This window comes from Pongo pygmaeus, chromosome 22 (assembly GCF_028885625.2).
Source record: "Pongo pygmaeus isolate AG05252 chromosome 22, NHGRI_mPonPyg2-v2.0_pri, whole genome shotgun sequence".
NCBI lineage: Eukaryota > Metazoa > Chordata > Mammalia > Primates > Hominidae > Pongo > Pongo pygmaeus.
Window position 1 is genome coordinate 58,096,968 of NC_072395.2, and position 25,147 is coordinate 58,122,114.

At 48.3% G+C, this 25,147-nt stretch overlaps 1 protein-coding gene across 24 annotated transcripts in view; it reads left to right on the plus strand.

Moving 5' to 3' along the window:
• ADARB1 (adenosine deaminase RNA specific B1) overlaps nt 1–25,147 on the plus strand; it is a 154,929-nt gene that overhangs the window by 64,880 nt on the left and 64,902 nt on the right. For 12 of the 24 annotated variants that reach the window (XR_010125271.1, XR_010125269.1, XR_010125270.1 and 9 more), the window contains one exon: nt 3,548–3,619. The exons of 9 other annotated variants lie outside the window; for them this stretch is intronic. Coding sequence is in view for 9 of the 15 variants with exons in the window: in XM_063659773.1 (XP_063515843.1) it covers nt 3,548–3,619 (72 nt within the window). In the remaining 6 variants the exon portion in view is untranslated. Of the gene's footprint in view, nt 1–3,547; nt 3,620–5,017; nt 5,089–20,120; nt 20,248–25,147 lie in introns of those variants that run through there. 3 more of the 24 variants (XM_063659774.1, XM_063659768.1, XM_063659772.1) reach the window with 3 other exon arrangements.

Below are 25,147 nucleotides of genomic sequence, written 5' to 3' on the forward strand. Positions count from 1 at the left end.
TCGGGCGCGGCGAGCGTGGTGAGTGTAGTGTGGGGCCGTGTGCGCCCATGGGCCCTGAGCATCAGCACTTCTGCCTCTCCGTGTCCTCTTATTGAGAGGGACCACTGCCTTTCTTATGCTGTATCCAGCCTTTTCTGGCTTATTCATTCTGTTTCTTGGAACCCATTTAATTCATTCTTCTTGAAATACATGTATTTTCTATTTTATTTCAAATTGAGACTTACCTTTCTTACAGAATTTGTTTTCTTCTGGGATCTCTGATTTTTTAAAAATTGGATTTACTGAGGTAAAATGTACAGACAATAAAACTCTTTTTTTTTTTTTGACACAGAGTTTCGCTCTTGTTGCCCAGGCTGGAGTGCAATGGCATGATCTCTGCTCACTGCAACCTCTGCCTTCCAGGCTCAAGCGATTCTCCTGCCTCAGCCTCCCTAGTAGCTGGGATTACAGGCGCCTGCCACCACGCCCGGCTAATTTTGTATTTTTAGTAGAGACGGGGTGTTGCCATGTTGGCCAGGCTGGTCTCAAACTCCTGACCTCGGGTGATCCACCCACCTCAACCCAGCCAAAAATCATTCTTCTAAAGTGTGCACTCTAATATATTCTGATAAATGTATGCCAGTGCCACACTACCAAGCAGCTGAGGTAGAGAATATTCTTCTTACCCCAAAAAGTTTCCTCTTACCCCATGCAGATGTCCTACCCATCAGGGCCCAGGGAGACCTTGTCTGATGTTGATGTCTTGTCAGATGGTTTGTATTCAGCAGAGCACCCAGACCAGGCTGTGAGGTACAGGTCGGCCCCTGGCAGCCCATGCCTTGTAGCTTCTGGGTGGCTCCTGGCTTGGTTGCTGTGGTGTGGAGCGTTGAGTGACCTCTGCAGAACAGCAGATGGTGCTGTAGGGCTGCTTCTAAGACTCAGTGGAGGAGGCTCAGTGGCGTTCTGAGTGGTGGCCACCAGGACAAACCTCCTGTCTTTACACCATCTGTGCGTGTGTGCATGAGTGTGTGTGTGTGTGTGCATTCCCAGTGTGCGTCCAGAAGCCAGTTTCCTTCAGAAAACTTTCTGTTCCCTGGCTTTACCATTTAGAGGACTCATGAAGCAATGAGATGGAATACTTATAGCTGGTTTAATTCAGTAAGTGATCTGAATTGTAAATAAAATTTTATCAAGTAATTTATAAATTTGATATAATTAAGTCTGCGGAAGGGGCTGATTGTGTTATGGAATGAGAAGTTTTGTACATCTTTTGCAATTCTAAAAATTGTGGCCGGGTGTGGTGGCTCAAGCCTATAATCCTAGAACTTTGGGAGGCTGAGACAGGAGGATTGCTTAAGCCCAGGAGTTTGAGACCAGTCTGGGTAACATGGTGAAACCCTGTCTGTACAAAAAATAAAAGTAAAAATAAATTAGCCAGGCGTGGTGGCGCATGCCTGTAGTCCCAGCTGCTCGAGAGGCTGAGGTGGGAGAATTGCTTGATCCCAGGAGACGGGTGGCAATGGGCCGAGATTGTGCCACTGCACTCCAGCCTGGGTGACAGAGCGAGAACCTGTCTCAAAAAAATTGTTACTTTGCTGTGTAGTCTTTGTGTGACATAATTGTATGATTCTATTGTTTTAAGCTTAATATTCCAAATAGGTAATAATTATGTTAAAATGCAAAAAATTAGCCTATACTCTCATGATCTAAATATGTAGTAGCAGTTTTACAGAATATATTTCAAAGGATTGCCATTCTGTTTTATTTTTAGTAGCCAGTTATAGAAAGCATTATTTTTAAATAATGCTTAAGAATCTTTAAAGAAATACCTGTCAATGTATGTTCCAGTTTAGTATCATATTTATATTCAGAGCTCATAAGAATTTAAAAAGTTTCCCAGAGTCTGTAAATGGGGATGGAGCTGTCCTTCAAGGGTGATAGTCCTCCTAGGTTTGAGTTGTCCTCTGCTGCTAGCATAGTATCACCTGAGCTACCTGTGGGCCACCTTCACCACCTGTGGGTCCCTTCAGCCCCAGGGACACCTTAGCATCCCTGGGTTGCCTTAGCCACCCCTGGGCCATGTTAGCCACTGCAGGGTCACCTTAGCATCCCTGGGTCGCCGTAGCCACGCCTGGGCCATGTTAGCCACTGCAGGGTCACCTTAGCATCCCTGGGTCGCCGTAGCCACGCCTGGGCCATGTTAGCCACTGCAGGGTCACCTTAGCATCCCTGGGTCGCCGTAGCCACGCCTGGGCCATGTTAGCCACCACAGGATCACCTTAGCATCCCTGGGTCTCCTTAGCCATCCCAGGGCCACCTTAGCCACCTGTGGGTTACCTCAGCCACCAGTGAGTCACCTTAGCTACCCCAGGATCACCTTAGCCATTTGTGGGTCACCTTAGCCACCCTCTCACCTTAGTCACTCATGGTCAGCTTAGCTGTTTGTGGGTCACTTAGCCACCCCTGGGCTACTGTAGCCACCTCTGGGTGTCCTCAGTCACCCCGGGCCACCTTGGCCACTCTGGGTCACCTTGTCTACCCCTGGGTTACCTGAGCCACCCTTGGTCACTGTCTGTGGATGCTTGCTTGCTTTAAGCCACATTATGCTACTGCAGCTAATTAAGGTCGCTCAATTCAAGTGTCTCGTTTTTTTGGGCTCCTGCCTTTTTTTTTTTCAAATCGAACACCCGCTGTACTCGTTTGAGAAGTGTAGACTTTGATTTTTAACGCTAAGTTGCCTGGTAAAGTCACCTTTAAAGCCAATGGAAAAAGCTTAATTGAATTCATTTGTTTGAAGAAGTAGAGGAATGTTGCAAGTGGACGGAAAGTTATACTTTGTTCTGTTTGAAACCATTCTCATTCAGAAAACAGAAATGTGTTCATGTAAAGAAATATGTTATGTGACTTAATATTGTAAGGAATCTTAATTGAGAAAATAAGTAGTTGTGTTTTTTCTTTAACTGGGCAGCATTTATAGCGGGGTGGAGTGTGGGTCCCCAGGTTGGAGAGCTCTGGATTTGGAGTGGATCCTAGCACATGGCCACCATGTGACCTTGGGCAGTGACTCAGCCAAGCTGGCTGCCAGGCTCCTCCCCATGAGGTGGTGGGAGCCGTGTGGGATCTGCCTACTGGGTGTGCAGCTGCTGCAGCCTAAGCGGCGTCCTCGCTTGGTCCCGCCATGAACTCAGGGGTGTGGCCTGGCTCCGTCATGTGTTTTGCAGGGGGATCTGAGGGGCCCAGAAGGTAAGAAATTGCCTAAGGCCCTTGGCTAATAGAAGAGGGAGCAGGGCTTTGACCAGGGGGACCAGCTCGTGACTCTGTGCTGGTTACTGCTTTACCAAAACCATGGCCATGCTGCACAGCTGTGCAGGCTCCACCCGCAAAGGCCAAAGCTCGAATGGCATCTGTGATGCTTGTAAAACAAGTAGCAGCCGTGTCCAGGCTGCTGCTCTGAAACCTCAGTCTCCTTTACTGAAATTTGATGATGTTTAAATGAGCAAATGCGTGTGTAGTGATTGGCAGGTGGCCATCGCTCAACCGACTTTTCCTGTGCCCTCTGCTTCGGCAGGTGCCCTTCCTCTCCTAACCTCCTGGCACTGTGCTCCCCACTCAGGAATTGCACCCAGCGTCACCTCTGCAGGTGAGTCCTACACCTTCCCCCTGCTCTCCAAACTCAGACCCCAAATCCAGCAGCATCTTCTCTCAGGCATCTATAGACCTCCACAACTTAAGACATCCAAATTCTCATTCCCTTGCTCTTGCCGTAATCTTCCCATCTCAGCAGTTCCTTCCTTCCAGGCTCTCAGGCTGAAGGTGGCCTATCCTTTCTCTTCTATCCCACATGGCAGCCAGGAGGCCTGTGGGCGGTGCCTTCAGGACACGACTCTTGTGCCCCTGTCCCCTACTCTGGCCTGAGTGTTTCTTTCAAAACTAGGTCAGAACTAGATTAAAGCCCGTGTTCAAGATGCTGCCACAGTCTCTTGCCACCATATGACTGCCATGTCCTCACTGTGGCCCAGGAGGTGCCATGTGCAGAGCCGCTGGGGCTCCGTCTCCTCTCACTCTCTGTTAACTGTGCTGCTGTCAGTCTGGCTGCCTGGCTGTTCCTGGGCAGTTTCAGGTGCTGTGGCTACCTGGAACCTTCCATCTTCCCTTCTTCACTCTTCCCAGAAGAGAACACTCTTCCCAGCTGTCTTATGGCCAGCTTCCTCACCACCTTGTTGCAGTCTTTTCCACAATGGCATCGCCATTGCCCTAGAATCCAGCCATTGCCCTAGAATAACAGCCACTGTTGTCCCCCGACACTTGATGGCAGTTAATCTTTTATGACCCCCCTTGTCCCCATTGTCAGTTGTCTTTTTTTTTTCCTTATTAGAACATAAGCTCCAGGAAAGCAGAAGTTAACGTCTTTTTGTTCACTGATGTATCTCAGGCATTTAGGACAGTACTGGTACATAGTAGATGCTCAGTAAATAGTTAGATGAATGAATATTTGCTACTTTTCTTATTAATAGACATTTCTGAGGTACTTTAATATTACATTAAGTAATGTTACAATTTCCCATGTGTTGATTTTATGTAAATAATGAGTAAATTACTCTCATAGAGATTTTAGAATTCTAATAAACTCATATTTCCCCTTCTTATAAGAGTAGAAAAATGCTTTTAAGAGTTTTCCTAAATTAATATTCTGGGAACATTAAATTTTAGAACTTTACTCTGAGGACATAGATAAAAATAAAATTAATTAGATACCAGGAATGTCAGATGCTAAATGGTGTATGGCTATTTGTGACATTCTCATAGAATTAAACAGTTATTAACTTGCAAAGACGTGGCAGCTGAAGTCAGAAATTGATGAACTTTTAAAGTTGGGAAAAAAGAGCTTTAAGGTATCTTATTAAAATTTTAAACTGTCAGTTTAATCATCATAGAAACCACACCTGATAACAGTAAATCATTGCTATTCTGCTTTGAATTTCTGGATTCTCATGAATCAGACATTCTATTTTTATGTTTCTCTTCAATAATCCTAAAGGTAGAAGAAAGAAATGGGAAGAAAAAGGAAGAGAACCATAGCTACGTTGTGAGGGCATTACTTCAACTCTGGTAACTTCATGTGAAATGACTACAAAATGAATTAATATGCAGTAAGAGAGCCAGTGCCCCACCACGGCACCTTTCCACTTGCTGGCACACAGATTTACCACAATTAGGGCACCGCTTGTCTTGTCATGCCAGGAGAGTCTAAATTATTCTGACTTTCAAGAAACCAAAAATATGCGTTTTTGATGTTAGGAAGATTTACTGTGCGTTGGGCTGTGTCATTTGATGAGGAAAAAACCAAATGATCTCATTATGAAAATGAAGGCAAAATATATGTAAATGCCATTTTAATCTAACTTTGTATATGGATGCAGAACAAATATCAAACAGGGTTATACAGTGTGATAGTCAGGAAACTAGCATGCTTTTGTGTTTTATAGACTAGTCTAAAAGGAGCCCCAGTAGACCTGGTATTGTTAAACCAAGGAGGTCTTGAGAACTGTTCTGTCTCCTTTGTGCCCATAGAATTGTAGCATGTGGAGGTGACCAAGGAACCAGATCCCAAGAGGCCTCTGCCACTGAAAGGAGATTTTTGTTACTTGCGTTTCCTAGAGGGGGGCACTTGCGCCAAGCAGGCCCATGGGGCACACTGGTGTCAGTCAAGGGGCAGAAAGGAGCTACAGGAAAGCCCAGGACAGAGCCTGAGTGGGGTTTCTGTGGGAAAGGCAGGGCAGGGCACCAGTGTAGGACTGGCTAGTGTGAAGAGTTCCAGTGGGCCCTGGGCTGTAGGAGAGACCACTAGCTGCCTGCTACCAGGCCCTGGGGTGATATAGGGCAGGTGAGAAGTTAGATAAGGGAGGTGGGTAGGGCCGACCACCTTCCTGGAACCCTGTGCTGGCTATAAGCCCTGGGAGGGCCAGTCTCTCCCTGTGTCTGTAAGGCCCACAAATGCCAAAGCATTAGGAATAAGAAAATGTACTTAATAGAATTGATCCTGTGAGGACTGGATGCCTAACTGACAAATACAGAATCAGAAAGCACAGAACAACTGCCTTCATTGACAAGGTGGCGCACGGAGCTCAAGATAGGCACACAGCAGGAGGATGCCAGCAGGATCTCTTAACATGCTTACCGTGGTATCTTTTACAATGTTAACTGTAATCCCAGATTAATTTTTAATGACAGCATATCTCTGAAGATTGTGCTTTTAGTGTATTTTCATTTAAAGTCATATCTCATTTAGTAGACCTGCCAGATTCCTGAAAAGTTACACACCAGCCAGCCGACATGACCTTTGCCAGTCATATCGACCACGTTCTCACCGAGCCGTGGACTCCTCACTAGGAGCCTTTACCTACGGCCAGATAGCTGTTGTCACCGCCCGTGGTGGGGTTATGGTTTCGGACTTACCTGATCCGTTCTGCCGGGATTTTAAAGTATGGGAGTTTAGGCATACTTTGCAAGTTGTTTCTTGAATATACTTTTCTGAATTGTGGCTTGCTATACAAGTTTTGGTCTTTTAAGGTAAGAGTTACAATGGAGATGGGGAAATTATACTTTTCTCATTTCAAGGAAAACAACAGTCGTGAGTTATGTATCAGTTGGGAAACGGGGGATGATAGGAAGTTGCAAGGCAACCTGGTTTCAGCTGGACCGGGACTCTCCCAGGGCTGCGTCCTGCTACAGCTGGCAGGACACAGAATACCACCAGCAGCCTCCCTGGGAGTGGCTTGGCCTCTTGGCCACCTCTTTCCACGGATGTGGTGGATGTGGGGGTAAACTAGAGAGACTAAAGCCCACTATTGAGCTCAGCTTCCTGTAGAAACCAAATCAGATGAAAACCCTGACCCAGAGGGAGAAGGCAGAGTTGGACTTTTGAAAACGTGAGTGTGTCCAGCAACCAGGCAGCAACAGTCCTTGTTTTTATCGAACTTCTATAAGCACTTTATTTCTCCAGAATAATTTCATCATAAAGAATCCAGAGCTCAGACAGCTCTTTACCATCTGTCTTTTCCTGTTTTCTTACCCTGTGATTGGCTTGATCTGGACTGCCTAAAACCATGACAATATTAAGTGCTTTCTCCTGGATAAAAATTCTGGCTTCTTCTCTAGAAATTCTGGCTCCACTTCTCAAATTGTTTCTTCTTTGGTTCTGTCCCTGTTAGGAGACCCCTGGGTCCTCGGCTGGAGACACAGTGCAGCTAGTCCCAGCAGCCACTGTGCTTGGGCCTGGCCAGCCCCTCCTCCGGGGCCATGGCACTGCTCACCTGGTGACTAGGTCTTCTCAGCCAGGTCAGTTCATGTGCTCTGGTGTTTTTGAGCTTCTGGCTAGTCCTCAGTTTCTCAGACCTGGTTAATCACAGTGTGGAGTCATTTTTCATAACTGTGCACCTCACTTGTTTGATGCATGGCAAGGGAATAATTAAATTAATAAACCTACAGAAATTCCCCCTTACAGTTTTCAAATACAGTAAGTGAATTTCTACTATAAAATAGATCCAAAGAGGTTTTATTGTTTCTTATTTGAAATAATTAAAGAACATTTATGTTTCCCTTTTGTGGTTTCTTGGTTCTAATCCTGTGGGTTGCTTTTGACGTCCTCTGTTGGGGATACACTGTGCCTCCATATTTAACAGGAGATCCCGAACTCCCAGCAGGGAGCTAAAGCACAGATGTGTGCACAGATGCGTGCTTAGGTAGGGATTTTGTGCAAGGTGACTTGTAATGTGAAACTGTAAAACGTGCTACCTTAGACTGGAGAGAGAAGGGGGTGATTTGATGTTTTCCACATGCCTCTTTTACCAAAATGGGTCATCTTATCTGTCTCAGGCCAGGCCTCCTGGGGGCACAGGAACAACACAGCTGCAGTGAAGGAGGGGCTCCTGCAGCCGGGCTGGCCCCAGAGCTGTGGGTCGTGCCCCGCATGTTGCCCGGCGCGTTCTGCAGTTGCCCTGGCCTTAGTCCCCCATCTCACTGTGATAGCCATGCAGGTCAGCAACTGTGAACCTTCCTGGCTCCCACGCTGCCCCCTGGCACCTCTCTCTGTTTCTGCTCCCAGCATCCTCTCAGCTTCTCTTCTGAGCCCCATGCAGCGGCTCCTGCTTTACCACCACCACTTCTCCTCTGTCACCAAGAGAGAGCAAGAGTCTGTTGCGCCTGTGCCAACTGTCTGGTGAGGCTCCATCGAGTGATGTGGAGGGCCTTGCGGTACAGCCCTCTTGAACTCATCCCACCAGAGGCCTGTCGGCATCACTGTCAGAAGTAGGTGTTCTCCCCTCCCAGCCCCCGTCACAAGCTAAGCATCTGTGAGAACGGAGGCTCTGCTTCCCCGAGGATCCTGCCCCAGACGTGGGGGCAGCCTTTGCAGACAGCTTCTGTCCCACTCACCTCCTCCTTGGTTTTCACTCTTTTATGCCCTCATGGACCTGCCCACCAGTTCCCAAGCCCTCAGGGCCATGGCAGCCTCCGTGAGGGTACGAGCTGGGTAAAAGGAATTAAGGTGGAGTCACAGCTACCGGTGGCTGATTGCCCGTGGGTGTCAGGCTGCCCCACTGCTAGTTCACTGTCCCATGACAGCCCCAGTATTGTCAGCATTGAAGGAAAGAATCCAGACAGGCGGCGGAGGCTCCCACCTGATGACACCGAGGCTCCTGCCTTAGCACCAGGGCCTGGGCTTCCCTTTGCTGTAATGCCGTAAAGTATGTCAGGAAGGTTTGCCCATGACCTGGTGGAGAGAGAAGAGATGTGACAAAGCGACTCTGGCCTGTGTGTCCTGCCCACAGGGGAAGCTTGGAGGTGTCGGTTTGTGAAAAATCAGGGCTCTGAGGGCACTGGAGCTGGTACTGAGTTCTGCAGCAGTCAAGAAGTAGAGCAGAGCTGAGCTCCCAGCTGCTCATGGGCATCACAGACGCATTCGCCAGCAGCTGGGCTCGGCTTTGCTCTAACATCCACCCCTCCTCTGGGAGTGTTGTTTCTCTCTCCCTGGCTGCCCAGCCCAGCTTCCTGGCCTGGCGAGATCTCTGCATCATTTCTTCTCCCCAGCTTCTCTCTCCACCCATGCCACCATGGGAGAGTTTAGGCTGTCTCATCCCTGACTGGCCTGAGGTAGGGCTGTGACTGTCCCCTGTTCCCTCTCTCCTGTCTTCCTCACCCATCCCCACATAATCAGTCCACCGTCCTTACTGCTGGATGCAAACCTGCAGACTCTCCATGGCTTTCAGAATGGAGTTCAAAGACATCACCTCAGCGTGAAAGGCCCTTTCAGGTCTGGCCTGGCACAACCCAGACACCCGCATGTTCCTGGGTGCAACAACATGGGCCCCAGGGCAGCTTCCCATGATGCATCAGCCTCTGCTGGCTCCTGATGTGGCCTCTGTTCCTGTCTTAGGCCCCTATTCCTCTCGGCAGGCTCCCCACTTGCCTTACTCTGTCTCAGAAGCTCATCCTGACACCAGCTCTGTCCTCTGTACTGGGAACATGGAGCAGAAATCCATCACGGCTGCATCATGCACGCTGATGAGTTGCTGGCTGCCTCCTTGTGCGCAGCATCTGGGGGCACTCAGGTGGCCCTGCTGTCCCTGGGCCTGTCCCTGACACTGGCAGGGGTTGGGGCACCAGAGTTCAAATGGGGGCCACATATCATGTCTAAATCTTTCGGAGTTTTGAGTCAAGCCAGTGCACTATTGATACAATATGTTGTGTCTTCTTCCTTGACAAGTACATCTTCAAAATGGAAAAAATATATGGAGACCTATGGTTTTTATATGAATTAATGTTGGCAAAATATCAAAGACCACTGAATTTAACTGTTACCGTGCATATCTAGGTGTTCTCTTCAGAGGCCACTCGTGTTTGAATGAGTAACAGAATCAAGACATGATTGATCAGTAAGTGCATATATCTCCCATAACATTGATTATTTTGTTTTTATTTCTGCAAATCACTAATCATGTTTTATATTAAGCATTTTCAGATAATGCTTGTTCTATTGGTGTTCATAGCCTAATGCAGGGCTAGCGCACGAAGGCCTATAGCCTGTTTTTGTGCAGTGTTTACGTTTTTTAAAGAGCCGTTAAAAAATAAAATAGTGCAACAGAGACGTGGCCATGAAGTCTAAAGTACTTACTCTTTGGCCCTTTACAGAAAATGTTTGCTACCACTTGATCTAAAGGATTAAAAAATAAAATATGTCATTGGGCCAGATGCGGTGGCTCACGCCTGTAATCCCAGCACTTTGGGAGGCCAAGGAGGGTGGATCACCTGAGGTCGGGAGTTCGAGACCAGCCTGACCAACATGGTGAAACCCCGTCTCTACTAAAAATACAAAAGAAATTAGCCAGACGTGGTGGTGCACGCTACTTGGGAGGCCAAGGCAGGAGAATCGCTTGAATCCAGGAGGCGGAGTTTGCAGTGAGCTGAGATCCCGCCACTGCGTTCCAGCCTGGGCAACAGAGCAAAACTCTGTCTCAAACAAACAAACAAAAATGTCATTGAATTTGAAGTATACAAAATTTGAATATATTTCTGTCAAAAATTTTAATTTAAGGAAATAAAGCAAAAATTATAATTTTTTGTTTTCAAAACATTTTTTCTAAATTATTAAAAGTTATAAGATATAAAGTAGTTAATGTGAAATGTTTAAATCAAAATTGTTTAAAGCTGAGTTTTAAATTTAATACTTTGAAAATTTAGTTAAATCATATTAATAATTTTATAAGAAATAAAACTATTGATAATTCTGATTTCTGACATCTGTCTGATTGCTGACATGGAGCCTGAATCTTACGGTGTTTTGAGGGCCTCCAGCTAAATTGGGGTTCCAGTGCCAGAGTGGCTGGCAGCCCCACCCTAACGAGAAGTGAAGGGGCTGGGCATGCTGTTTCCAGTGCTTTCATGAGATGCTGCTTTGCCTGGTGGTCGGCCTGATGTCTCGTTGTTCCACCTGTGACCAAGGGGTCCCTCTTGAAATGTGTGTACTGACAGATGCCCTGGTGGCTCTTGTCTGATCCATGTCCAGGTTATTCCTGCCTGACTGTCACTCGTGCCAGGAGCCCAACACAAATTCAGACACAAATTCAGTACACCACACAATGGGGGAAACATGTTCAAAGATTTTTACTGACAGATCCTGAGCAGGGAGGGTGCTGTGAGTCAGGAGGGCAGTCCTCTGTCCCTGGGTCATGCAAGCAGGAACAAAGGGTCAGGCAGAGAGAGAGAGCACTGCAGCCAACCAGCAGAACAAATAAGGGAGTAGGGTGGGGTCACTTCAAGTGTGTGGGCAGGTGCCTCTAGGTTCTCATCTCTGGTACTGGCTTGAGCCACTGGGTGTGGTGTAGAACTAGAAAGTGTCAAGGGTGGCTGAACTCTGCTGCTAGTAGGAGAAAGTGCAGCTCATATTCCAGATAGATGCTGAGGCAATAGAAAATGAAAAGAATTCACTATGCTTATTTATGCAGAGTGTGTCTGGACACACACAAATTTAAGAGTAATAAGAATTGCTTAATATGGCATAATTTCCTTAGGTGCCATGTGCAGTTGTCACAAACATTGCACTAATTGGAATAATGAATTAGAAAGTGGATGCTGGTCATTATTAGGAAAAGGTACTTTGTTACACGAGACAGTAGTTGCATTGTGCCAAGAGAAAGAATCTGACTAATTAATTTGTCTTTTTTTTCTTTTGCCTATGAGTGCTTCTTCTACTTGACTCCTCCCCATAATCGGACTCCTTCCAAGACAGCCTAATCTTCAGGGCATTTGGATGCAGCTGCTTTTTGTTCCAGAGACACAGGCCATCTCAGGGGAGGCATCTCCCTGGGGCCTGAACAGTGTTTTTCTGGACAAGAGGAGGCTGAGGGCTGTGGGTTCTGCTGTGCCAGCCCTAAATGCTGGATCCCGAGTGGCAGAGGCACCAAGTGCTGTATGATGTGTGTATGTGATGTGTGTGCATGTACATGTGTGTGATGTGTGTCCCTGCTCACCCCAGGCTGGTCATGGTACTGTGCTAGTCACAGGCTGGCTGTGCTGATCAAGCCAGGCACAGTGGAAAAGGGGAAGATGTTGGCGTTTGCCCCTCCCTTGGCTGTGTGTCATTCACCTGGGGCATGAGCTGTGCCCCTGCTCTGCAGTAATGAACAAGGCATGTCAGCATTGGTCCGAGACATGTGAGTTAAGAGAGGAGGAAGTGCGCTCTCTGGGGGCAGGGGGATCTGTTTGTCAGTGGCCTGCAGTTTCCTGTCCCAGGGATTTCACTGGTGACATCCTGACCACTCACCTGCACTTTATATGGAGCTGTTTTCATCAGCTGGCATCCACTGAGCCTCTGCATTGTGTTGTGTGGTAGCCTGTTACTTTTTGCAGTTTTATTTTCTAAACTGTACTCTTTTATTGATAGATTTTTTGTATTAGGATTTCCATTTAAACAGGACTTTGGTGTGTCTGCTGTGGGAGATTTGTTTCCCTAGGAAGATTCACGGCTATCGTTCTCTCCCCTCTGCTGGTGGTGTTTTGTCCGTGACTGCACTGAACGGTTAGCTGTCACATGTCATTCTCTGGGTGGTGTGCTCTGAAGTCATTGTGGTGTTTGGGCCCCTTCAGCCTAGTTCTGCCTAACTGCAGCATGATGAATGGGCCCGAGGCAGAGAAGGAGGCTCCCTCATCGGCAGGGGCTGCTGTTGTCGCAGCTGCCGGCACACGGAAGTGAGTCGCTGTGCTGCTGCCCCGAGTGACTGAGGGACAGAATGAGGCTGGGGCCAGCTGGGGCTGGCATTGGCATGTCTGCATGGCATCGTCCACCACTGGGCCTTTGCACATGGGGACCTTTTTCAGCGTCATGGGGCGTCGATATAAAAGGAGGCGCAAGAAGCGCTCTGAGAGGAAAGGTAATTCATTTAGTTTTTATTCTTCAGTGTGAAGCATTAGTCTTTAATGCAATACAGAAGTGTTTTCTGGGATAGACGGCTTTGTGAATTAATCTTGCTGATGCCAGTTACTTCCTGTTTTCCCTTTTTAAGTGCCTTTTTTGTTGTTGTCATTTTATAGAATTTTAGATAGGGGCACTTAAAAAGGAAGATTAAAAAACATGTCTGTAAACATGAATAGAAATCATTTAGCTTCAGAGTCTGGAGTATGTCTTTGGAAAGATATTTATAAAACTTTAAAGTTTGTAGCTTTGAGCTACAGGAAAGGTTTTTCTCCCAGAGACAGATGCTTATATGAGATTTCCTTTGCCGCACTCTTCGTTAATGACTTCTACATTAAAACTGTTCTTCATGCTGCAGAAAGCAAGGCTGTAGCAACCATTGTGAAAATATTTCCCCTTTAAAAGAATGGAGAACAAATTCCTTACATTCTGCACTCCAGGTTAATACCAGTTTTTAATTCAACTTAATGTTTTAAGTCATTAAAATCTAGATTTTTTTTCTCAAAACCAGATTCAAAAGTTGTCCATGACTATACACATCACAAGCTACTGGTTTTTGGACGTGAATTGCTGCTTTAAAAGCTGTTGATGTTTTTTTTTTCTCTTTGTATAATATGAAATAATTAATAGAAAATGCCTTAGTGAAAAGATGTGTTTAGCCCAGAGAACAGCTGAACACAGGCGTGATCAGTGCCTCTGCCTCTGTGTCTTCTGGGCGCCCCCTTAGTGTCCCCCACCCGACAGGACTGGAGTACAGCGCTTCACCACCACAGGGCCTTCGGGACATTCTGTGGCAGGAGATGGCTGTCTCTTCAGGAAATAAAATTAACCTCAGTTTTTTGGTGTGGCTTCCTAAGAAGAAGAACAGATGAATCTCAAAGTCAGCAATCTTGTAATAGTACCTTGCTAATATAACAAGGGCGACAGCACCTAATGGAAGTCTGCGTCTGGGAGTGGGGAACCCCTGACCCTGGGCTCTCTGGGCACCGTGCTGCCAGGTGCTTGTGTCCAGGGCTGGGGATGCCACACCCTCGATGCTTTCCTGGACTGACGGGCAGTCTCAGGACAGCCGATCTGTGCAGCCCCCTCTGCCCTCACCTCAAGAGGTCACAGCATTGGCCTGTTTTTGTTTCCTCAGTTAAGCTTTAGAAATTGAGATGTCACTAAGACAGGCAATAGGGAGTAAAACAAAGGCACAGGCAAAAACTAAAGGACATTTTTACAAAATACCCTCAATTTAGAATTACCACCACTTTCCCATGGACACTCATCACTAATCATTTAAGTTGGGAAAAATATTGAGAAGTACAAGAATAATTCTGTCGTCATTCTTTTGGAATTTACTGTGATTCAAGCTTAAAATGTGTTTTTCATGCATTCCATAATCTCATTCTGCAGTGGGAAAACCACTCTCAAATATGTTGCATTTTCAGACCAAGGTTATAAGAAATTGAGAGGGTTATAAGATGTAACAATGAAGCCCATGTATTAAATGGCTTGTGTTCCTTGGTCATTCCTATGTGAGTAAGTTCATTGTGAGTGTTATTAAACAGTATCATGTTATGTGTTAGTTCTTGCTGTTGATACTTTATAATAAGCATTATCTTTGAAACTAATAAAAATACCTTTGAAATTATGGATATTATTAAGATTGGCCGTCACATTTATACCAAACTGGCAAAGTTTTATAAGATGTAAAATAGTCTTTTATACTGTATATTTCTAAGGTACTGTAAGTCATGTGTATTGCATGGTTTTTTTCCTAAGACTGGTATAATGTACACCTTTTAAAATGTAATTCTTTGATGAAAACAATGTAGTAGCAAGTTACGGGTTTTAGTTGGCTTCAGTGGCAATATAATTTCAGTGATTTTTTTCATCACTCCTGAATTATACATGCAGTTACTCCCTTCCACAGGGCAAATAATTGACTGTTGACTGTGTGTGAGTCTCAGAAGGATTAGCTTAATCATCAGGAAAATAGGGCTAAAGAATAATGTGCCATTTAAGTAGTGGCCAGAGCCCCCATCAAGCAGACACTGCCACCCTGGCAGATGCTGCCAGCACGAGACCTGGGAGAGGTCTGGGAGCCACAGGGCAGGATTCTGAGGAGCAGTTAGTGCCCATATATGGAGCGCTTCCTACACCCAGCCAGTGCCCAGTGGCTGCTGCTGTAGCCTCATTCACTCACAGCATTGCTGCTAAGTTGATGACCAGTTGGAGGGGAGAGACATGGGAACACAGAGGCAGTACTTCACTCCCCACCCTCCTGCTGCCTGAATAGCATCCTATATTTCCAGATGTATGTCTCACTGAGTGTTTTTTTTGTCCCCTATGTGATAACATCCTTATCTGTGCTTAGTCATGTATGCGCATGTGAAGACCACTGTCCTCTGGCAGCAGTTCTGAACTGTGTTTTAGTCTGAGGCTGGGCTCCCCCATGTTTCCAGGATATAGGTGAACAGGGTGTGGGGACCTCTGTGGAGCTGGAGGTCCAAACGTAGAGAGGCCTACTCCCCCTGAGTACTTCTGGAGGAGAAGCCCTGGAACTCCTGACCTTCACCCTTCACAGAATGAGCAGAGCCAGTTGGCCAAGGGGAGGAAGCAGGCAGCTGTCATGCCAGCCTCCTTCTGTGGTGCCAGCCATGACTCTTACCTTACAAAGAGATCAACTCTTTGTGAGATGCAGAGCATGGTAGCACCTGGAGGTATAGGATGGGATGGCATTTATCCACCCATCCATATACCAGTCCATCTACTCATTGTAGTCCATCCATCTACCCATCAACCTATCATCCATCTGTTCACTCATTTACCCATCTACCCACCCATCCATCATCCATTCACTCACCCATCCATCCACCCATCTACCCACCCATCCATCATCCATCTGTCCATCTAGTCATCCATCTATCTGCACATCTACCCATCACCCATCTATTCATCCGTCCACCCACCCACCCACCCATCATCACCTATCATCCATCATCCATTCATCCATCCATCCATCCATCCATCCATCCACCCATCCACCCATCATCACCCATTACCCATTATCCATCATCCATCCATCCATCCACCCACCCACCCATCATCCATTCATCCAGCCATTCATTCATCCACCCACCCACCCATCAACACCCATTACCCATCGTCCATCATCCACCCACCCACCCATCATCCCCTGTCATCCATCATCCATCCATCCACCCACCCACCCATCCATCATCACCCATTACCCATCATCCATCATCCACCCACCCACCCACCATCACCCATCATCCACCCACCCAACCACCCACCATCACCCATCATCCATTCATCCATCCATCCATCCGTCTGCCCACCCACCCATCATCCATTCATCCATCCATCCACCCATCATCATTCATCATCCATTCATCCATCCATTCATCCACCCACCCATCATAACCCATCATCTGTCATCCATCCATCCATCCATCCACCCACCCACCCATCATCCCCCATCACCCATCATCCATTTGTCCATCCATCCACCCACCCACGCACCACCCACCCACCCACCCATCATCACCCATCACCCATCATCCATCCATCCATCCATCTACCCACCCATCACCCATCATCCATCCATCCATCCATCCATCCATCATCACCCATTACCCATCATCCATCATCCATCCATCCATCCACCCACCCACCCATCACCCATCAGCCATCATCTGTCATCCATTCATCCATCCACCCCCCCACCCACTTCTCCATCAATCCATTGTTCCGTTCATCCAACAAGTACTCATTACACCCTTCTGCATGCTGGCACCAGGGGTTTGGACATGCTTAGGGAAGATGGGAGTAATGGGATGGCAGTGGCAGGGAGCAGCCACAGCTTTCAGGCTTGAGGTTTGTTCTGGAATGGGCCACCTGAAATCCCACTAGGTGCGTGAAGAGGGTGGATTTATGTGATTTGTCACTGCTGCACTATATGTGTAGTAGTGGGGAGGGATATTCTCCAGTATCTGGTGAGAATGGAAGGCACCATTCTCTAGCAGTGTCTGCCAGGAGAGGGGCCCAAGTAAGGAAAGTTGAACCCCCAGTGGACAGCAGCGTTATGGATAGAAGGCCCAGATCTCCTAGAACCTGTTGTAATGGCTATGGTGTGTACCTTTCGCTGCATCTGTGCTGATGGGCCTCGCAGCACAAGAAAGACTCTGCTGCCTGGGCAGGAGCTCCTCTCAGCTACAGGGTGCATTTCAAGCACAGGTGCATACACTCTAGGTTAACAGTTGAAATTCTAAAGTAAGCATGTAGAAGTAGATTTGTGAAATTGCACTTGAAATACCATGGAAATTGGATCCAAAGCAGATTGAACAGTGCCAATTCTTAGTGCAGTTGTAAGTGTTAATATTGAAAATAAAGTTTACATCGTTGTCTTTTTTTTCCCTTTGATTCTAGAAAATTAACTACAATTTTCAAATAAGCAGGAACTTACTTAGGTTTTGTCAAGTAGAGCAAAGTGGACAGTCTTTCAAATGCATTGCTGCTGCGTTTGCACTGTGAAGGACAGAGCACCTTCACGAAGGCAGGGCCCTGTGAAGGTTTGTGCTCGTGCGCACCGGTTCTGACCTGTGATTTTGTTGCTGGATGTCTCCTTCAGCAGTTCCTGTGGCTTTCTAAAGCTTGCCGTTGCTTAGGCATGCTGGACTAAGGCGGGAAACAAGCACGTGGATCAGTGTGGCTCTGTATGTGTGAACACGTATGGACATATGTGCATAGGGTGGGGGTAACGAGGGACAGGGAAAAGAAGGGCCAGGGCCTGTGACCACATCAGAAGCAAGGGTGATGCTCTGTGGCACAGCTGGCCCTCGAAGTCACTCAGGGACCTAGGCTTCTTCCATCCTTAAGCTCTGTTCTCTAACAGAAGTCACCCTGGCAGTTGCTTCTAGTCCAGCAATAGAAAGGTGAGAAAGAATACAGAGAAGCACGCAGGAAGCTGTGTGAGTTGGCCCAGATGCAGTGGCACACACCACAAATTGCACAGCACCCCCACGGGAGGTGAGCCTGTGTCCTTGCCCATCACCTCTTTCCAGCTGGTGTCCAGACCTCGGGGTGATCCCTGATTGTTGCTTCGTTGGTCTGGCTGTGGTTCTTTGTGGGCCGGCAGCCTGGGAGCCACACAGGGACAGGGTAACTGCGATAAAATACAATTATGCAGGAGGGGAGGCGGAAGGGCCCAGCCTGGCCCTATCTGGCCAGCTTCCTGCACCCTGCACAGCAGGGAGCATCCTCATTCTCCAGACCCTGATTCTTCTCGGGTTGGGGCGGGACGGGGGGACTCCCTTGTCCATTGTTCTCTCAGCCACTGGCTTCATCCTTTGGGGGTTCTTTCTGATCATTGCCTCCAGAGTCCCATCTGAAGAGGGTGTCAGTGTAGAACACAGTGAGGCAGAATGTGGAAGCAAACGGGACCATCTGGAAGTTTTGCTCTAGGCCTTATAAAACACATAATTTGTTAGGTGTAAAATATATAGTATGTGTAGTAGTGATAATAGGATGGAATAAATGCCTTAGATTTGCAAAATTGTGTCAGAGAGTTTAGGGATCTTTGGTCCTGTACCAGTGACATCATTTTGTGGCTCTTGGGGATTTGGGGAGGGACCTCCCCGAGGCCACTGTGCAGCAGCCTCATGCTCAGGGCTCACAGGTCCCATATGTGTTTCCTCCACTTCCTCCACCAAAGCACCCTGAGCTGTCCTACCTTCCTCACGTCCCCACACCCCACGGGTGTCCCTCTGCTTAGCAGCTGTTTATTCTGCCTGTATTTAGGCCAACTGCACAGGCTGTCTGAGACCTGACAGTATGCTAGAATGTACAGGGCATACAATATTTTGTGTAATATCATGGAAAAGTGTGCCATTCTTTCGGTTGATGGTGGTTGCAGATAAGACTGCAGAGACAGCTTGTGGTGGGTTGGAGTGTGACTCAGTCTCCCGTGGGTCTGCTCCCCTTCCAGACTGCGTGTGGAATTCTGTATAGAGTAAGGCATATTCGTGTGTGTGGGAGGGAGGCTTAGAATAAAATTTATTTTTTTTCTTATGGAAGCAGTACATGTTCATTGTAAGAATTAGGAAACATAGATACAAAATAAACTTTATGAAAAAGCCAGGGTAATCATCTGCATTAGTCTGTTTTCGCACTGCTAATAAAGACTGAGTAATTTATAAAGTAAGAGGTTTAATTGACTCACAGTTCACATGACTGCAGAGGCCTCATAATCATGACGGAAGATGAAGGAGGAACAAAGGGACGTCTTATATGGCAGCCAACAAAGAGAGAAATAAGAACCAAGTGAAAGGGGAAACTCCTTTTAAAAAGTCAGATCTCATGAGACTTCTTCACTACCACGAGAACAGTATGGGGGAAACTGCACCCGTGATTCAGTTATCTCCCACTGGGTCCCTCCCACACACGTGGGAATTATGGGAGCTACAATTCAAGATGAGATTTGGGTGGGGACACAGCCAAACTATATCATCATCCTTGAAGCTAAATCTTTGAATGGGAGCAAAACCGTAATAATCTTCTTCCAATTCATAGTACTAGAATTAGATTTAGAAGTGTTTAAGGCTTCATATTTTTGTGTTACTATGACCAGGAGCTCAGTAATGCCTAACTTCTGCCTTGGAGGATGATGTGAGCACACACGAGGGGTGGCCGCATCCCTCCAGCTTCATTCCTGGTGTCCAGTGGGAGGCGAATAGGCCCCTTTGCACCTCTTACCACCGTAGTCCTCTTGCATTGCCAGCCTCTTCTGACTTCTGGGATTGTTTTAGCGTTTAGACAGCAGTGTGAACAAGGTATGTCAGGCCAAGGGGGCTGCTCCCCATGGGAGGCCTGGCCATGTTGGCTTCCAAGAGGCCAGATGGGTGCTGCTCACCATAGAAAGTGACCCTTTTCCCTGTTGCTGAGCCAACCTGTCACTTCCATGCTCTGTGTGTCACTTTGACAACTACCTTTGCTTTCTACAAAATGAAAGGAAACTTTCAAAAGTGAGCGTATTAAAGCCTGTTTGCATTTATTCTTTTATGAATTTTGCTCACATTTTTTAATTGGGTGTTTGTCTAAAGACAATTATCGATCATGGTAGGTAGGCTGCTGGAAGGCTGACCATAGAAACCTGGTTCTCTTTCAGGGAGGTCACCATGTCTGCCTCCATTCAGGCCCGTCGGGTAGGGGCTGCCTTCTGTCAAGGCACATGCTCCCGGTCCCTTAGATGGAAGGAAAACACATGGTCTTTATCCAGTGGACTCAGGGTGCAGGTAACTGAAGAAATTAACCTCCATCATTTTCACAGATCCTCGCAGAGCTGGACCGAAAGAGGTGGGAGATCCCTGCCGGAAGCCGCTGCAGTGGGAGGGCTTACAGACGCTCACATGGTCTCTTTCTGTTTGGTTGTTTTAACTCCCATTAAAAGGAGTGGCTTTCAGCCTTCTCCTTGCTTACTGTCTTGTGACGTATGTGTGTTCACATGTTCCATGCACATTTGTAACGCTCACCATGCTCTCTGATTCAGCTTTGCTCCCTTAGAGTTGCCCCAGCACGGCTTTGCCATGATGATTGTGTTTTTTTAAAATACTTCCAGTTGCTTACTTCTGTTTAGTTATCTCAGTGCTAAATATTGTTAATTAATTAAATATAAGCAGCATGTTCTAGATTTTATGTGTCTGGAATTCTTACTAAAAATCTTCCTGGATATGACTTCCACTCATAACGTTATGGATTTTTATTGTAAACAAGGTAGAATTTTATTTGCCTTCTAATCATTTCATTATGGTGAGTGTCCTCCTTACAGAGCGTATACTGAATTTGGGTTTTACTCCTTTTTTGTTCATTTCCACAAGTTGAAGTCTGTGTTATTATCCCATTTTCTGTTAGGGTCATTGTGTTGTTAAGTAATCAACTTATACAGAAGGTGTGCCCCTAGAAGGTTAACAGAAAACAAGTTAAAACATGACTGAAAATATATTTCTGTAAGAATTACTGTAATTCTCCCGAGGGTATAAATAGCCAGGGTTTTAAAGATCTGCTTTATAGGATTTATACTGCAAATAACTTGGCAGGATTAATTGGCCTGCATTTGCTTGCTGTAGTCAGTACCATCTAGTGTTTTAGTCAATATCAGTTTTTGTAGTGTGGATGAGGCTGGCGATGGCAGCTGCAGCCCGTCTGGAGTTGCTGCTGCCATGGTGTCAGCTGCAGCTGGGGAGGCTAGGGCTCTGTGCTCCGCAGAGTTGGTGGGAGCCAGGAACAGGTGGAAGCCCCACCCCCTTCCAAGTTGGAGGGGCAGGAGCCCCGCCATCCTGGGCACAGCTGCAGCTGTCTATTAGCAGCTGTGGACCCAGGCATCCCTGCACTCACCGGGGCCCAGGAAGCCCCCTTGCCCCGACAGGCTGAGAACTGCCTGCTCCCACTGCCTGATCTCTCCCCACTCCCAGCACCTGCTCCAGTTTCAGAGCAAAGTTGTGGCCGAGCTGGGGCACTGTCACAACCTGGCTGGGTGTGTGTTTGCTCAGGGCAGTGCTGACATGCCAGCACCCTGCTGCCTCGGCACCCCCAGACTTTGGGTGCTGATGAGGATGAGAGGGAGGCCAACGCAGGGCTGAGGGAAGCACAGCGCAGGCCTTGCAGCCGCCCCTCGGCAGGAACACCCTGGGTGCCATGCACACTGTGGACGGCAGGATAATGGTGGCAGGAGGCAGACAAGCTCCTGGGAAGAAAAGGGAGGGTTCCTGGTGAAACTCCACCTTCAGCTTACAGAGGGCTTAAGGCCTGGGGGCCAGGCTATCAGTTCCGCAGACCGGAGTGAGAACTTACGGTGCTTTTTCAGGGCTTACCCATGACTGCCCATGCACCAATCAGCACACACTTTCCTCTGAAGCCCATAAAAACCCCGGACTCAGCCAGACGCGAGCACCAATCAGCACACACTTTCCTCTGAAGCCCATAAAAACCCCCGGACTCAGCCAGACGTGGGCACCAATCAGCACACACTTTCCTCTGAAGCCCATAAAAACCCCGGACTCAGCCAGACGCGGGCACCAATCAGCACACACTTTCCTCTGAAGCCCATAAAAACCCCCGGACTCAGCCAGACGCAGGCACCAATCAGCACACACTTTCCTCTGAAGCCCATAAAAACCCCCGGACTCAGCCAGACTCGGGCAGAAGACAGGACCACCTGCTTATGGAGAATAGCTGCCCACTGTGGGTCTCTCTGAGCTGTTCTGTCACTGAGTGAATTACCTCTTCACATTGCTCACCTTCCACTTGTCCACGCACCTCATTCTTCCTGGACACGGGAGAAGAACTCAGAACCTGCTGAATGGCAGGTCTGAAAGAGCTGTAACACAAACAGGGCTGAAACACACCCATTGCTTGCCACGTTGCAGGCAATGAGGAGAGGAGGAGAGAAGGAGAGAAGAGCTGCAGCCCTTTAGGGAGCCCAGACCTAGGAGCTTCCTGAGCCAGGGCGGTGATGCCGCCTTTGGGGCCCTGCGGTTCCTGGTGTTTCCAAGCTTCTGGGCGCTACCGTATTCCCTGGTTTCAGCCATGGAAGCTGTGTGAAGTATGCCTGGTTCAGCTGCAGCCTTGCAGGGAGCCAGTGTCCATGCCAGTGCCTGGGTCTGCCCGCCCCACCTGCCTGACTGTACACAATAGCTGGACCCTGTGCCTACTCACTCACACACCCCTTGCCGCTCCACGCCTGGCTCACCCTTGGCAGGCATGGGATCCAGGCTGGAAGTGTGAGCCAAGCGCAGCCTGCCAGGCTGTGTGGGCAGAATGAGCCCAGCAGGCCCAAGCAAAACTCGGGTAAAGGCGCCACCAGTGGTGGAGGTTTCTGGCCAGAAAAATGATACCCTGAGGATCCTGTGACACTGGGTTCTGATTTACCAAAAAGAGCCACACCTGACTAGGGACATGGGGAAGCAGGGGCAGGCAGGTCTGTCCACGAAAGCCCCACTCCTTGCTTTAGGGACAGTAGCTGATGCCCATGAGCCCTCCTTCATGCAGGTGCTGTGCTAGCACTGAATCACCAGGGCTTGCTCCGCCTATAGAACCACAACCAAGAAGATGGGAGAGAGTCTCAGCTCACAGCACCAGAAACTTCAGACCCAGGTTGGAGAGCTGGAGGGCCTGAAACAGGCTCCAAGAAGATGTGAGTCTGAACTCACAGCAGCAGACACTTCAGACCCAGATGTGAATCTTAACTCACAGCACCAGACACTTCAGACCCAGGTTGGAGAGCTCGAGGGCCAGGTTGGAGAGGCTCAGTCCCGGACTCTCACCCAGTGCTCCCTTGCCCGCTCGGCCAACTGTCGTTTTGCAGACGGCAGGCTGGTCAGAGGCTTCCCATCCAGAGTGACCCATGAGGTGTTTCTGTTCCTTAGAAGAGGACGATAATAGCTGCCTGGGAAAACAGTTGTTTATGAGGATTGTACTAAGTAGATCCCTTTCACATCAATAGTAACCAATATAAAGCCCTTTCATTTACAAATGTTTCTGATTTAAGGACTTAGAGGTCAGTTCGTATGCAATCAAGTTTAGATGTGTTTTGGAGAAAGTGGATACAGCCCACAGGGTCCCAGAAGGCAACAGGGCACAGGTAACATTCCCTGGCTGTGATTAGTTAGTTGAGGACATCACAATTGGAAGCGTCCATGATCTTCCTCACAGGAAGCACCCGGCTGAGAGCTGTGGACACTGAGGATGAGGCTTGAGTCTGTCCTAGCAGAGCTCAGGGCCTGGTGGGAAAAGCAGGGTGGTCAGGCCAGTGGGGGAGTGAGCGGGGAGGGGCAACCAGCTTTGCACAAGGAGCCGGGAATCCCCCTCCCCCACCCCCACCCCACACCAGGGGTGCTGACTCTGGGCCCTCAAGTCCCCCCACCAGGGGCGCTGACTCTGGGCCCTCAAGGCCAGTGGCGTCCACAGCTCCATCCACGACAGCGAGCCTTGTGCAGTTTCACCACAATGGTAGCACACATGCGACCTCCTGGGGGCTGCTGGGGCCTATGGGAGTCAGGGGTGTGGACGGTGTGCTCCCTGGGCCTGCTCAGGGTGATGCTGAGTACCAGGCAGCAGTGAGTGGGGTGACTGAAAGAAACTCGAGGGACATCTGGCCCTCTGTGCTGTGCCACGCTTGTCCCCGTGCTTGCTGTGTTTGGTTTGGGGCCATTGGCCCTGCTCCTGTAGACTCAGAGTAGCTGTCTGTCCCATATTGGCATAGCTGAGTTCGCTCGGCACAGTCAGCTTGGGCTGTGTGCTTTTTTTGCTGATCCCTTAACTGGTGACAACTAGTGTACATTTGAACACTTGCCATCCAGTTGACACCTTTCAATAAAAATTACAGATTAATAATAAATGATAGAAGTTCATGCTTTTTCCTTCTGGTGAAGACCAACACATGGCCCTATTTTAAAGAGCAGAAAGCTGCAGAGCCACTGCCACATTGCAGGCACCATCCAGGATGTGTAGGCGTCTCAGGGATGTTACAGCACTCAGGATTGTTTGGTTTATTTTTAGGAAACAACTGTAGCAGCCAAGTGAAGACTCTGGACAGGGGAGGACAGCTGTTGCATGTGTCCACAGGGCCTGAAGTAGGCCACGAAAGCCCCAAGTGTGCCCCTGTGTTGGCACAAGTACTGGGGCTGCCAAGGAAAAGCTGGGGGTGGAGGAACTCAGTGTACAGCATGCCTGTGGGGGCAGGCATGGCGCCTGGGGTGGAGGGGTGGAGGAGACCGAGCCTGCCCCAGCCATGTGGGCCTTGCAGCCCGCTGGGAGAGGCAGGCCACAAACAGGGAGACAAATTGTGGATTGCACTGTGCGTGGAGGGAGAGGGAGGGGGGCGCTGGGGTGGGTTGGTGCTGTGTGAGCTGGGACTTGAGCAGTAAGAGGTGGGGTCTCATGAAGCCTTGCGCGAGGACGTGGCAAGGAGGGAACAGGGAAGCACCCCAGGAAGTTGGAGAGGCTCTGGTGGGCATGGCGAAGGGCTGACAATGTTCCCAGTGGCCGTGAGCACATGGGCATGTGTTAGAGCACATTTTTTATTTATAAGGATATAGCCCTGGCTGCTGCGAGGAGAGGGGCTCTCAGGGTCAAGAGAAGGCAGAGAGGCTCCTGCACAAGCTGAGTGGTAACAGCAGCGCAGAGGCAGACAGGCTG